General features: G+C 64.8%; 1 protein-coding gene across 1 annotated transcript; it reads right to left on the reverse strand.

Moving 5' to 3' along the window:
* Window positions 1–217: 217 nt before the first annotated feature.
* On the reverse strand, window positions 218–11,470 carry LIN28A (lin-28 homolog A). The gene is made up of 4 exons (XM_030964684.1): window positions 11,334–11,470; window positions 10,369–10,547; window positions 1,462–1,646; window positions 218–509 (listed from the first exon to the last, which is right to left on the reverse strand). The coding sequence occupies exons 1-4, from the start codon at window positions 11,362–11,364 to the stop codon at window positions 296–298; spliced, it is 609 nt and encodes a 202-aa protein (XP_030820544.1). The 5' UTR covers window positions 11,365–11,470; the 3' UTR covers window positions 218–295.
* Window positions 11,471–14,272: the final 2,802 nt, after the last annotated feature.

The raw sequence follows: 14,272 nt of genomic DNA on the forward strand, positions 1-14,272 counted from the left end.
GGGTGCTCCCCCTCTGCTCCTCCTCCCCTGACACGGCTTAACTTAGGAAAAGAATAAAGATTAATCAAGGATGTTTGGGAGTTTTAGCGTGTTGGGTGCTGCCTTCCCCTGTTCTGGAACACGCCATCCTGATGCTAACAGGGCTTCTCCCAGCCCGGCCGTGGGGGAAAGGTCTGTGCAGGGACACCAGGTCCCTGCTGCCAGGACTGCCACCTGCCTCCCCTGTCCCCTGCCGTGCCCCTTGCCTTGCCAAAGCCTTCTCACCCCGGTGGAAGCCCCCTGTGGCTGCCCCGCATCACTCCCGGCTCTCGGGGAGCAGCGCCGGGCTGTGCATGTCCTCCTCCTCTCGGAAGTAGGCGGGCTTGCCCTGCGAGCTGGGCGACTGCTGTGCTTTGGCGGGGCAGTTGGCCACCATGTGGCTGATGCTCTGGCAGAAGTGGCACTTCTTGGGCTGTGGAGGCAGCTTGCACTCCTTGGCGTGGTGGTCCAGCCCGCCGCAATTGTAGCACCTGGGTGAGGGGAGGAGAAGCAGAATGAGGTGGGAGGATGCTGGGACAGTGCCCGGGACCCAGCTGGCTCCTTAGCCAGAGCTGGGCTCGGTTTTTGGGGCACGTGGTGGCCCCAGGCTGGTCCCTGCAGAGCCCCAGCTCCAGCACGGCCAGCTGGGGCTCAGTGGTGCTGCTGGTACCCAGGAGATGGCAGCAAACCACTGCACTGAAGCCACACACAAATCGGGATGGGGGTTCCACCCCTCTGGGGCCATCAGTGTCCTGGCTCCTGTGTCTCAGACCCCACTCCCACGTTACCCTGCCCTAGGAACAGGCAAAGGAATGGCTGACATCCCCAGCTGTCATCGTGTGGGGACAGTGCCAAGGGTGGCACCTCCCATGTCCTGTCCCATGGGTGCCACCCTCACACCAGAGCAGAGGGAGCTGCCCTGTGTCCATTTCCAATCCTGCATCCATGCAGGACGGCCACAACCCTTTTCTCTTTCCTTTTCCTTCACAATTCCTTTCTGATTAATTTAAAAACCCGTTTATGAGAACAGCTGAGTGGGGTGGACAGCATCCACTGGGAAAACTGGGACAAGGAACCCCAGGCAGCCGGGATGGAGAGGATGGGAGAGGGGGGATGAAGGCCTGGCCAGAAACTTGCCCGCAGCTCCCATCCCGCCGTGCTCTGGCTGTTTCCTCCCCACAAGGAAGGGCTTCTCCTGGACAAACTGCCCATCCCAGCAGGGCTCCGGGGCTGCCCGGGGTGTCCCTGACCTCTGCCCCTCCCTGCTGCTCCCCTGCCCCTTCCCCACCGCGCTGCATCTGCCGCTCATTAGGCACCGCAGGAAGCGGCTGTCCCAGCCCCGAGGTCACCGCCCGTCCCCCGGCCCCGTGCCCATCCCGGGGTCGCCCCGGCAGCCCCGGCCCCGTGCCCGCCGGGCTCGGCCAAGCCCGGCCCAGCCCTCACCGGTCTCCTTTGGATCTGCGCTTCTGGAGGCTCTTCCCCTTGGGCCTCCTCTCGCTGCCGACGCAGAAGACGCCCCCGGGGCCGGTCACCCGGATGGACTCCAGGCCTTTGGATGATTTCTTGAAGGTGAACTCGACAGCTTCGCCCTCCTTCAGGCTGCGGAAGCCCTCCATGTGGAGCTTGCTCTGGGGAGGGGGCACAGGGAGAGATGGGGGTCAGCACAGGGCTGGGGGTTCTCCAGGCACAGCACAAAGCCCTCCTGCACCACGAGAGCTGCAAATGTCCCCCTCTGCCTGTCCCTTGGCTCTGCTTTTATTTGAATACAAAAGAATCTTGAGGCTTTGCCCAGTGGTACGAGTGGCAGGCCCTGTGGCAAGGCCAGGAGGCTGCAGGCTGGCACTGTTCCCCCAGCACAGCTCAGCTCGGCTCAAGCCCTTTAACTGCCTGCAATAATTAATTAAGCAGCCATTTGGCACAGGATTATCACTGCTGGGAGCTTCTCCCATTCCTTCCAGGAACACCACATCGGTTATCACCACACAATCGAAGCAGGGGAGCCAAGAACAAACCAGGCTGGGAACTGGGGGGGTTGTGAGGTGACAGGAGAACCCCACTCCACTTTGAGGGGCTCTGTCCATTTCAGCAGAACAAATTCCTAAGGAGCAGAGCTGGGTGAGGCAGGGGGGAATTCTGTCCCCTCCCTGTGCCCTAAGCATCCCTGCTGCTGTGCCCGGGCGCAGCAGCTCCAGCTCGGCATCCGCAGAGCCACAAGGAGCAGGAGCAGCGAATTCAGGGGATTTGCTGAATTCAGAGGGAGGAGCAGCTCCTGCTCCTGCCCTGGGGATTCCCAACGCCTGCGCGGCTGCAGCACCACCCTGCATTTATGAATGGAGCATGTCCCATTCATGGCCGGAGAGCTCCCGTCACGTGTGCGCTCTCCCGTTCTCCCCGCACCGCGGCTCCGTGAGCGCTGCGCGGGACGGGCAGGCACCGCCTGCTCCCAGCCCTGCTCTGGATCCCACCCGGAGTCACGGGGAAACAGCCCACGGAAAAACAGACAGGGGAGAAATGGAGATGTTGGGTTCTAGGAGGGAATTTTCTTGGCAGGGTCTTGCGGGATGTGCCTGTGTACGAGAGAAATGGGAGCGCAGCAGAGCTCGAGGAGCAACCCTTGAGACCCCTTTTTCTGCTGCTTTTCCCCTCCCTTTCTGTGCCTGGGGGCCCAGCCCAGGGTGGGACAGACCCCATGTTCTGGGCCAAGTCACCCCCAGGCCCTGGATCCCCTTGGCTGCTGGGATGGGACCCAGGGTGGCCACAGGGACCCTCCTTTGCTCTCTGACCTGCTCCTGCTGCCTCAAGGGAGAGCCAAACCTGAGCTCTGGGGTCCCAAATGACAACAAGGACATGACAGAGTGTCACAGCCCCCTGTGCCCACCTGGGCAGTGCCAGCACCACCTGGGCAGTGCCAGCACCACCAGCCCTTGGCAAACCCCCCAAACAGTGATCAAACACTGCTCCCCAGCACTGACCCAGCTGCCCCGTGCAGGAGCTCTGGGCCCAAGGCACCAGCACATCCCAGAGAGTCCTCAGCACATCCGAGGGGTGCCCCAGCACGCCCCAGAGGGGCTGATCATCCCTCCCTGGCACGGGAGGCAGCCCTGGGAGCGGGGGCCGAGCCCAACCACCTCCCGTGGCTCCTCTCAGGGCGTTTACAGCCCCAGCTGGCCCAGCTGTGTTTACACTGCCGGGATGAAAACTCCCAGAGCTTCGGGCTGAAGCTGAGCCGTGCCAGGGGGTCCCCAGCGCCCCCCAGCTCAGCCCCACCTTGGGCACCCCCGCCCCACACACCCTCAGCCCCACCGGGAGGAAGAGGAGGGATGAGGCAGAAGCTGCCACAACACGACGGGGAAGCGATTTATTTTCCAGGAGCGGGTGAGGATGACAAGCACCCCCAGCCCCCTCCGCCAAAAGGCCAAAGGAAACGCCCTCTCCCCAGGGAAGGGGGGACAGAGGCTGGGGCGTCCCAGCTCTCCCCCTCCTCCCCTTCAGCCTTTTGATGTGCGCTGCAGAGTGGCCGGTGGTCCCTGCGCATCCCCCCTGCCCCCTTCCCAAAACACACACATTGCTGGCATTCCTCTGTTATCAGATAGGTAATCAAACTGCAGCCCATTGAATTAGCTGCATACCTCCTGCATCTGAAAGGAAGGGGCCCAGAGCCCCTGTCCCACACCACACACAAAGCCGGAGCCTTCCCAGGCCTCCGCACACCCACACCCCCCCCCAAAAAATAAAGAGAGGAAGGGGGGGATTGGAGCGAGCCGGGGATGCTGGGGATGGGGGAGCGCAGGGGAGGGCCGGGGCCGGGAGCCACCGGCCAGGAGAACAAAGGGCCGGCGGCGGCCGCGCTCCCGCGGCCCAAATTCCAGGAGTTCCAGGCCCCGGCGGGGGGAGGAAGGGTGGCCGGCATGGCCGCGGGCCCTCTGACCCCCTCCGGCCCCTGCGCTCGCAGCGCCGTGCCCAGCTCGGCTTCGGGCTCCGGGTCCGGGCTCTGCGTCCCCCGGGGAGCTCCGGGCTCAGTCCCAGGGTTGGCTGTGCTTTGGGGCTGTGGGGTGGCCCCGGGCTCGGGGTCACAGAGCTCTGCCATGCCAGAGGAAGCGCAGCCCAGCGCCAGGATCTCCTTGTGGCCATCGGGCCCAGAGCTACCGGGGGGGACAGGGGACAGAGGCAGAGCGGGCACAGCTCCACCAGCGCCCCCCGGGCACCTCAGCGGGCACCTCTGCCCTTCTCCCCCTCCCTTCCCTCCCTCCGCGGTTATTTCGGGCGGACAAAGCCGCAGCACGTGAGCGCCCGAGCGCTCCCACCCCCCCGCACACGGGTGCCTTCATCCCTCCTCTTCCTCCCACCCAGCAAACCCCTCCTCACAGCTCCCACACTCGGACCCCTTTCCGTCCCCAAGGGATGGCACCGAGGGGCGCCCCAAACCGCAGCGCTGCCCCCCGAGCTGCGGGCCCCGGCTCTCCCCCACCAACCCCGCCGGGCTCCCGAGGGGCTCGGCCGGCCCCGGGGTCACCATTGTCCCCGCGGCCTCCCCAGCGCGACACAAGGGGACGTTTATTCCCGGCCAGCCCCGGCCACTCAATCAAACCATCTTTGTGTCCAGCGGGGCCCGGGGCGGAGCAGCCGCTGCACCTCGGCTCTGCAGAGCCCTTTAAACTCAGATAAAACCAGCCGGGCTGGGATGCTGGGGTGAGCCCGGCTGCGGCAACACTGCTGGCAGTGCCCAGCTGTGCCAGGGCTACCTCTGAGCCCTGCCCAGAGCATCTGGGGCAGCCCAGCCCCGCTGCAGGCAGGGCCCGTGCCTCAGTTTCCCCCAGTCTGCAGAGGAGGGTGAGGACAAGCAGCCCAGGGACTGCTGAGCCCCCGGGTGGGCCATGCCCCCGTCCCTGGGGTGCCCTGCCCACGGTGACCTGTGGCTCAGCTGGCACCCACTGCAGTGCCCCCAGGCACCGTGCAGCCCTCTGTCCCCAGAGCCACAGCGTCCCGGTCCCCAGTCCCTCCTTCTGCCGGCTCCAGGGCACCAGCCACGCCCAGGGCCACCCTCAGCCCCCCAGGACCCCCGAGGGCCATCCCGGGAAGCATTCCCGGCCCCAGGGGCTCAGTTTGGCTCAGCCCGGGTGTGAGTGGGTTTGGGGCTGACGCTTGCCCAGTTCCCAGTTCCCATCGCCGCTGGATGTGGCCCCCGCAGTCCCGCGGGTGCAGCCCAGGCCTGGCAGAGCCGTTCTGCCCTGGGCTGATGGCAAACAGCCCCCGGAGCAGGCGGGGCAGGGCCGGGCCGGGCTCTGCCCGCTCGGAGCAGGGACCGAGTCCCCAGTCCCAGCAGGGAAATGTCCCTTTGCCCTCACAGCCTGTGCCCGGATCTGTCCCTGTCCCCAGAGGCAAAGCCCTGTCCCAAATCACACAGCAAATCTTTCCCGGTGCCAGGAGCTCCAGGGACGCTGCTGCTGCTGGGTTTGGGTTTTGGGAAGGGCTTGGAGCAGGAATCCTCCCTCCTGCACCCCACAAACGGGGGCTGTGCTCGGCAAAGGGCTCGCTGAGCCGAGATAAGGAGGGCGATGCCTTCGGAGCCCTCGGGGAGAGCACAGAGGTTTAACAAAACACCACCGAGGCTTTCCACCGGCTCCCTCCCCGTCATCTGGTGCGATATCCCTAAGGACCCCTACCGATCTCAACTAAAATCAAAATAAAGACATTTCCCTGCCAAAGGAACCATGTTTGCTCCTAATTTTCCACCACAAGCCAGTAAAATTAAACTCTAGATACCAGTTCCGAGGGGAAAAAAAAAAAGCATCTACCACAGAGTTTAATCCATCAGTTTCCTGTCCTAAATCCTTTTAGCTCCTTTGGTTGTAGTTTTTTCCCCCCACCACAACCCTCTCGCACTTCCCAGAGGCAGCTAATTGGGATCAGTGGCTGAACATTAATTTTGGCCTCCCGTCTTAAAGCGGGAGCACGGCCCGGAGCATCCGCGCATCTCCCGAGGATGATTGCAGCTCCATCCCGCTAATTCTGAGGAGAAAGGGAACGGGGAACGGGGAAAAGGCAACGCCGGGGCTGGAGGAGGGGGCGGCGGGGCCGGGGGCTCCATCCCAGCCCTCCCCGGCTCCATCCCGGAGCAATCCCATTCATTTGGGCCATTTTATCAGGAGACCATTCCAGGGTGTTTTCTCTCCCTGGGGCAGGGAGGGGGAGCTGGGGGAAGGGATGTGCCTGCGGCCATCAGTTAATCTTTAGACAGAGACAGGAGGCTTTTTTTGTGTGTGCGAGCGTCTTGAGGGAGTTTCAGGGGTGGAATAAAGCCACTCTCTTTCAGTATTTCCCATCGGGACGCGGCGCACAAGCGGCGCAATACAATTTCATTCCAGCGGTTATTTAAAAAAAAAACCCCACAGAATAAACAAAGCCAAAGAAATTACTACCGCCCCTCTCCCCCCACAAAAAAAAAAGCAGCAGAGATTCCAAGGAGCATTTCTACCCCAGGGGATCTCTGCGGGGGTTCCCTGCTCCTTGCAGGGGGGTTGGACTAAATGACCTTTACAGGTCCCTTCCAACCCAAACTAATCGGTGATTCCCCGATCTCCTCCTTCCCCAGGGATGTGCACCTCTGGCGCCCCGAGTCCCGGGGTGGGGGTGACCCCGGGGAGCAGGAAAAGCGAGATGCTAATACCCATGTCCCTCGAGGATGGAGCATCACGGATCCCTCCTCCCCTTGCTGCCCCCAGCCCTGCACAACCCAAATCCCCGCTCAGATCCTGCCCAAAGCCCAGCTCAGCCCAAATCCCCGCTCAGATCCTGCCCAAAGCGCCAGCCCACCCCGACCCAAAGCCCCGCACAGCCCAAATCCCCGAGATCCTGCCCAAAGCGCCCCAAACAGCCCAAATCCCCCGCTCAGATCCTGCCCCAGCCCAAATCCCCGCTCGGATCCTGCCCCAGCCCAAATCCCGCTCAGATCCTGCCCCAGCCCAAATCCCCGCTCGGATCCTGCCCCAGCCCAAATCCCCGCTCAGATCCTGCCAAAGCCCCCAGCCCAAATCCCCGCTCGGATCCTGTCCCCAGCCCAAATCCCCGCTCGGATCCTGCCCCAGCCCAAATCCCCGCTCAGATCCTGCCCAAGCACCCGCTCAGACCTGCCCCAGCCCAAATCCCCGCTCAGATCCTGCCCCAGCCCAAATCCCGCCCAGACTTCCCAGCCCAAATCCCCGCTCAGATCCTGCCCAAAGCCCAGCTCAGCCCAAATCCCCGCTCAGATCCTGCCCAAAGCCCAGCTCAGCCCAAATCCCCGCTCAGATCCTGCCCAAAGCCCAGCTCAGCCCAAATCCCCGCTCAGATCCTGTCCCCAGCCCAAATCCCCGCTCGGATCCTGCCCCAGCCCAGCGCAGGGGAAGGCTGGGGTTGCTCCCTGACAGAGGAACTGCCCCTCCTGCTTTTCCTGCACGCTCAGCCGTGGAGCTGCCTCCAAACACGATTTTTTTTAAAAGGCCTCACGTCACGCCCACGTGGATGATTATTTGTATTATCCTGGCCGCATGCACGGCGTGGCACCGGCACAGGCGGGTGACGGCCCAGGTGGGCTCAGCGGGGTCCAAATGGCCACTTCCACCCCCCTCATCCATCCCATGCATCCCTGCCCGGCATCACAGCGGACAGGAGCCCCTCCCGTGCTGGGGTGTGCCCACGGGTCCCACATTTTTATGCCCATCCCAGCCCCAGGGGGTCGGAGCACGGGCACAGCTTTGTGTCCCCGCCAGGACACGCAGTGACCAAACCCTGTGGCCAAGGGTGCCCACGGTGCCCGGCGGAATTTCTTGCTAAAACCACGAGAAAGGACCAAAACCACCCAAGTAACTGCATTTATCAAGGATTTAGACCTGCTGGCTGGGAGAAACGCTCGGAAATGCAGAGCCGAGCTGTGGAGAGCAACGATCTGCAGGCAGCACTGGACATCGTCTTCCCCTCTGCCCCCAGCCAGAGCCCAGCCCAAATCCCAGCCCTGCTGGTCAGCACTGCTCCTCCAGCTCCAACCAGCGAGCCTTGGTTTTCTCCTCTTCCTCTTCCCATGTTGCCTTCCCAGGCAGCTCCACACTCCTGGGAGTGATGCTCAGAGGACCACTGCACCTTTGGGGTCTTCACCATCACCACCAGCCCAATTTCTGCCACCTCAAATCCCCATTTCCTCAGGGGTGCTGCTCAGCCCTTGGCCTCCCCGGGACGATCTGCTCTGCTCCCCTCTGCTGCATCCCTCCTGTCTCCTCACAGCCCCCAAATGAATCCATCTCCAGTGTCCAGGGGAGGCATTTGAACCCAAATGCCTCATTTTTAGCTCACAATGCGAGGGAAAGGCAGCCCCGAGGAGCCCTGTTAGTCTCCTGTCCTGCCGAGATTTTAATCTCTTTGTGATCAGATAAAGGCAGAGGGAGATGGAGACGCGCTCCCTGCAGAGAGGGGCCATTCAGACCTGGTTCCTGTAATAAAGTGATTTAATAGATCTAAAGAGGCCAATTCCCTTCTTTCTCCCACAATTACTTCCTGTGGGTCATCATTCACATATGTAAATGAAGAGGGGAAGGAGCGGGTTTTGAGGGGCTCATGAGTGTTAAGCCCCAAACCCTGGTTTGGGGTGCTGGGCAGGGCACACCGAGCCCTGAGCCTTGCCCCCCTGGCTTTTGGTGGCTTTTGGTGGCTTTTGACTCCCTCCCCGGGAGCGGGGCCGACACGGGCTCTCGGGCTGGGGACAGCGTCGGGACCAGGACCCGATTCCACCCAAAAGCAGCGAGGCCGCCGAGGCAGCGTGAGCTGTTCCCTCTGCAAGGAGATGTTCTGCAAGGAGAGACACCGGGAGCAGCTCCGGCTGCTTCCGCAGGAGAGCAGAGACGTTGTGCCACCAGTGAGAGGAGCAGGAGGAGAAACCCGGCCCGCAGGAGAAGGATTCTCCATCAGCCCAAAGCTTCTGGTGGGGCAAAGCCTTTGCTGCAGCAGGGGAGCGCCCCACACCCCCGGCCCCTCTGCCGCCCAAAACAAGCCGCTTTTCCCCAGAGCTACCCGAATTTCCAAACTCGGCAGTCTCTGGGATCCCACGGCCCCCCGGCCTTAGGAACCGGGGGGCACCGGGAGGCTGCAGGGCAGGGGGACGCTCCCGACAGAGCCCCCCAGCCAATTCCCTTGCCCTGCAGGAATGCGAGCAGCAGCAATCAGGAAACCAGACCGTCTGGGGGCAATAAACCCCAGGAGCAGGGCGGGAGGCTCTCCCCAGGAGCGCTGGGTCCCGCTGTGCCGCATTGAGATGCAAAGGCCCATTTGCTCTCCGGAGAACACCAGGATCTGTTTTCCCCTGGCTGATTTGGAGCCCTTGACTCCAAAACCAGCTGTGCCTGGCAGAGCAGCTCCTACCGAGGCGCTGTGCCCGTGCCACAGCCAAGGGAGACGGGACTGGCATCTCCCCTGGCCATCATCTCCTTGCCAGTGCTGCCTGGAGCCCCTCTCGAGGGCAGGGAGTGAGCGACCCCCGGGACCCCCTGCTCCAGGAGCCCCTCAGAGCCCAGGGCTCAGTCCTGCGCCCCCAGCCCCCGGGATGGACCCAGTCTGGGGGGCTTTGGAGCCGCGGGGATCCGCAGCCACTGCAGAGAGACACCACGGTGCTGCTCTCAGTCATGAGCACAAACCCCGCGTGTTTGCCCCAAAAACACCCGTGCCCCCTTCGTTCGTGCTCGCTCTGTCCCCCCAGGCCCGAGGTGCGGGGCGCGCACAGAGCCCCGTCCTGGGCACCATCTCCAAACCCCTGCCCCAGCCCCGGGGCATCTCCCGGCAGATCCTCCCTGAGATCCGGCGCGTTCATCGCCTCATGCACGACTTCCCTCGGGGCAGGGTCCCCGACACGCGTGGGTGTCCCCGCTCAGCGGGGTCCGACCCGGACACGGGGCTGTCACTGTCGCACGGACCCGCAGGGACCAACGCGGCGCCTTTGAGCCGCCCGCGCCGGGGACAAAGGGCTCGGGCAGAGCTGCCCGGTACCGGGCGGAGCTCCGGCGGGGGAGCTCCCGGTGCCGCGGCCGGGCCCGGCTCGGAGCGGGTCCCGGGGCAGCGCCGCCCGTTCCCCGAGTGCCGTTCGCGGGGTGTCCCCGCTCCGGCCCGGCCCCGCGGGCACCTGCGGCCCCGGCCCCGGGGGGCTCCTCAGCAACAACCACGGCGAAATGAAACGGCTCGGGATCGCCTTACAGCGCCGGTCCCCGGAGAGGAGCCCCGGTGCGGCGGTGCCGGCCCTCCCACCCGCCCGGGGATCGCGGCAGGGGGGTCCCCATCCCACCCCATCCTCCGCTGGGCGCTCCCCGCCCTCCCCGGGACCCCGGGCCGTACCTGGTGCACGAAGACATCGACGGGCGAGTCCAGGGTCGCGCCGCCCTTGGCGGTCATGGAGAGGAAGCCGAAGCCCATGCGGACGTTGAACCATTTACAGATGCCGGAGCCGTGCAGGGGCTGGGACTCGTTCTCGGCCTTGGGCGAGTCTCCGGCGGGCTCCTCGCCCGGCTTCGCACCTGGCGAGAGACCCACGGAGCCGCTGAGCCGGGGCTGGGGGAGCCGCGGCTGCCCCCGGCCCAGCCGCCCCGCACCGGCCCAGGAACCTCCAATCCTGCTCGGGGTGCCAGGCTGGAAAATGCCCAAAAAATCCCCAACCGCCCGAAAAACCAACAGAGAGGCGAGCTGTGCCTCCACGTGTGCACGGGCATCACCCCAGGAAACGAAGGCAGCTCCTGCCAGCACGACCCAGGCAGTGCATGCAGTGGGAGCCCTAAATCCGTTTCTCCCTCAAAAATGTTAAAAAACGAAAAAAAATTTTAAAATCCCAGACTCACAAAAAAAAAAAAAAAAACCCAAACGAGTAACGAAAAACTAGCCAAATTATTTTTCTAAAATCAAAATATTAAAACGAAACTTTAAAAAAGGGAGAAAAACTCCCCAAAAACACCAAGCCGAAACCCCCCTGCCCCCAGCAAGCCACGCTGGAGAAGCTCTCCCTGGCCGTCAGCATCCCCCCCTTGCACCGTCCCACCCCCGCTCCCGAACACCCCCGGCAGCCGCCCCCGGCCCCAAACTTCTGGGGTCATCCTGGGGCTGGAGGGGGCATAAAAACCCCGATAAATCCCCGCCGAGACCCCCAGCGCTGCGCGGGGCAGAGGCGCCGCCGGGCCCGGCCGCGCTGCCGGGGCTCAGCGGGACTGTCCGGGCAGGCTCGGGGGGTCCCTGCGCCCCCCAGCCGGGCTCTGCCCTCGTTATTAATAATCGCGGAGCCGAGGCGGGCTGCGACAATAATATAACTTAACCTGCAAACTGCTGGTTGGAAACAGACCCCATCCCGACACTCGCTTGCAAATTCCGAGTTGTGGCTGTTACCGCCTCCTCCCTCCTCCTCCTCGGCCAGCTTTGAGGGTATCAGGCCAGCCAAAAAAAAAAAAAAAAAAAAAAAAAAGAGGAAAAAAAAAAAAACCAACAAAAAACCCAGCTTAGACCCCGCCGGGAGGGAGCCGGGAGAGGTTTGACTCCATCTTCACTCCAACAATAGGGGTGGGAGGGAGCGGGAGGGTTTTTTCAAAGGCTCCCAAATTCTCGCAGACAATGGCAGCCCCCGCCCCCCCCCAGGACCCACCCGCGGGGCCGGGGGGCGCCGGGCCCTGCTCCGCCATCCCGTCCCCACGTGATGCTAATTAACGCCCCCGGTAATAGCGACACATTCCGGGAGGGATTTGCAGCGGGGGGGCTCTGTGCGCTGACCCCCCCACACTTAGGGCACTTAGGGGCGAGGCCACCTGTCAAGGCAGGAGGTGACACCGGGGGAAGGGGGGCGGGAGCTGGGACCCGCGCACCCCGGGGGCAGCTCCCACCTCGCTTCTCCACGAGCGGAGCCACCTGCGAGCCGCGGCCCGGTGGGACCGGGGAACCGGCACCGGCCGGGCGGCAGCGCGGGGGAGGGGGCGGCCTCCCGGGGCACCGGGGGCTCCCTGCGCCCGCAGCCCCATCCCGTGTCCCGCACCGTGCGCGCCCCGGGATGCGCAGCCCCCGCGGCCCCATTTCCCCGTTCCGGCGGCAGCGGCGCGGGCAGCGGTGCCGGGGCGGTGTCGGGGCCCGGCGCCCCCGGGCCGGGCGGGGACAAAGGGCGAGCGAGTGACCAGCGGCTCCATTTCCGGCGGCGGACAATGGCCCGGCCGGCCGCGGGGGCACAGCGCCGCCCGCCGCCGCGCCCGCGCCGGGACCGGGGCTGCCCCCGCGCCGCCCCCGAACCCAACCGAGCCGGCGGCGCCCCCGAGGGGAACCTGGGGCTGGGGGCGGCGCCTGAGCCCCCGCGGCCGCCCCACGCGGGGCCGGTCCCGCGTGGTGTCACCCAGCCGAGCACCGGGGGGCACCGGGCGGTCACCGGGAGCCGCGGGACCGCGGGGTCACCGGCGGGGGGACCCCGGGCCGGGCCGGGGCTGGCGGTGAAATCCCGCGTGGGGAATCCCCCCGTGAGGGCTCCGCCGCCCGCGGGGCCGCCGCCGCTGGCCGTGGTGCTGAACCGCGGCCCTGTCCAGGGTCCTGGCGGCGCCTTCCTCCTTCTGCTCTTCCTCTCCCTCCTCCTGCTCTTCCTCTCCCTCCTCCCGCTCCTGCCCCGCGCACCGGGGACTCCTCGTTGTCCCTTCCCCACAGAGCCGAGCAGCCCCGCAGGACCCCACGGGCGGACGGCAAAGGAGGAGGAGGAGGAGGAAGATGAGGAGGAGGATGGTTTTTCTCCGCGCAGGCACCCAAGTGAGCCGCTGGGAGGGCCCAGCCCGCCAGGACTTGGTGCAGGTGGATCCGTGTGCCCACACAAACAGAGTGGGAGGTGCCACGAGTGACGCCACCCGGTGTCACAGATTGTCCCCTCACCTTCATCCTGCTCTCAACGGGCTGGAGGAAGCTCCCCTGGTCTCTCCTCGTCAGTCCCGAGACGATTCTCCAAGGCCAAGGAGCGGCACCGCACCTGCAGCCGGAGGAGGGGAGGGTCTGGCCGGTGTTTGCTGTGGGATCCCCGCTCCCGCCCCTGCCCGGGCCCCGGCAGCCGCAGAACGCCCGGTCCGGGCGGGGCTGGGCAGTCCTGGCAGAAGGAACCAGCGGTCCTGTCCCTGTTCACCTCCCCCTCTCTGCTGGCACTCACAGCTCAGGTGGCGGCCCGGGACCACCCCGGGATCGTCCCGGGACAGGAGCGCGTCTGGCCCCCTCTCCTGGCTGCAGAGGTTCCACACTCATCCTCGTTTTCCTCTCGGCTGTGGGATAGCTGGGGCAGGAGGGGAGAAAAGAACCCACTCTCCACACGGCTCATCCCCCTTCCGCTCCCATCCCCGCTCCCCTCCCATCCCGGCTCCTGCCCTGTTTTCCCCGTTTCTCTCGGTATTTGGGGACGGTGCAGCCCGCACGGTGTGAGGGCACGGGGGAAGGCTCTGCTGAGGGATGAGTTCATTTTTGCCTTCTCCACAACGAATCCTTCAGGAATAACCCACACCGGCACCAGCCTCCCCCCGCAGCCCCTTCCTGACGGGCAGCAGGGACAGCAGCAGCCCCAGAGGCTTTCCCTGGAACTATTAGCGGGCAGCAGCAACTTCCTCAGCACCCCCCGATCTCTGCCCGTTCTCGGTGACTTTCCAGCCGGGGGATGCAGCCACATCCCCGATGTGGGCACTTCCACCCCTCCCCGGTGCCGTGTCCCAGCCCAGAGCAGCAGTGTCACATTTCCGTGCGCGCTGTGTTTGTTTTCGGAGCCGCTGAATGGCAAACGCGGAAGGGAAGGGACGGGGACTCCTTCCTGTTCTTTCAGAGCCCGTGGCTGTGCCCTGCTCGGCTTCAAGGGAAGAGCCGGCAAAGCGGCCGCTTTCACAAATAATGGCTTCATTAGATTGAAAGAAGTGGACAGTGACCTCACTGAAATGGACTTTGTGACCCCTGCTGACCTCTGGCCCCGGCTCTGACAGCCTGTAAATCTTCCCCTCGGCACGGCCGGGGCGAGGCCAGCGGCTCTGTGAGCGCAGCGCCGGCGCTGCTGTCCCCGGGCCGGAGCCACGGAGCTGCCCCGGGGCTCCCGCCGGGCCCTGACCCGGCAGGATGGGCCCTGGGATGGGCAGCACCCGGGCACGGGGGGCACAGCGCTGGCAGAGTGGGCACCGGTGTCCCCAGGGCGCTGCAAGCCCCTCCAGGGTCCTGAAAATGATCTTATCTGGGCTAAGGCTCCAGCGCCGCCTCCCAGCGCTGTCACCGT

Source organism: Camarhynchus parvulus, chromosome 23 (assembly GCF_901933205.1).
Source record: "Camarhynchus parvulus chromosome 23, STF_HiC, whole genome shotgun sequence".
Lineage (NCBI taxonomy): Eukaryota > Metazoa > Chordata > Aves > Passeriformes > Thraupidae > Camarhynchus > Camarhynchus parvulus.

Bases quoted from the DNA above. Each gene is read 5' to 3' on its own strand.
- LIN28A (XM_030964684.1), bottom strand. From the start codon at position 11,364: ATGGGGTCTGTTTCCAACCAGCAGTTTGCAG. The intron at 10,548-11,333 runs GTTAAGTTATAT...GTCTCTCGCCAG, and splicing joins TTCCAACCAGCAGTTTGCAG to GTGCGAAGCCGGGCGAGGAG. The intron at 1,647-10,368 runs GTACGGCCCGGG...CCCCCTCCCCAG, and splicing joins TCGATGTCTTCGTGCACCAG to AGCAAGCTCCACATGGAGGG.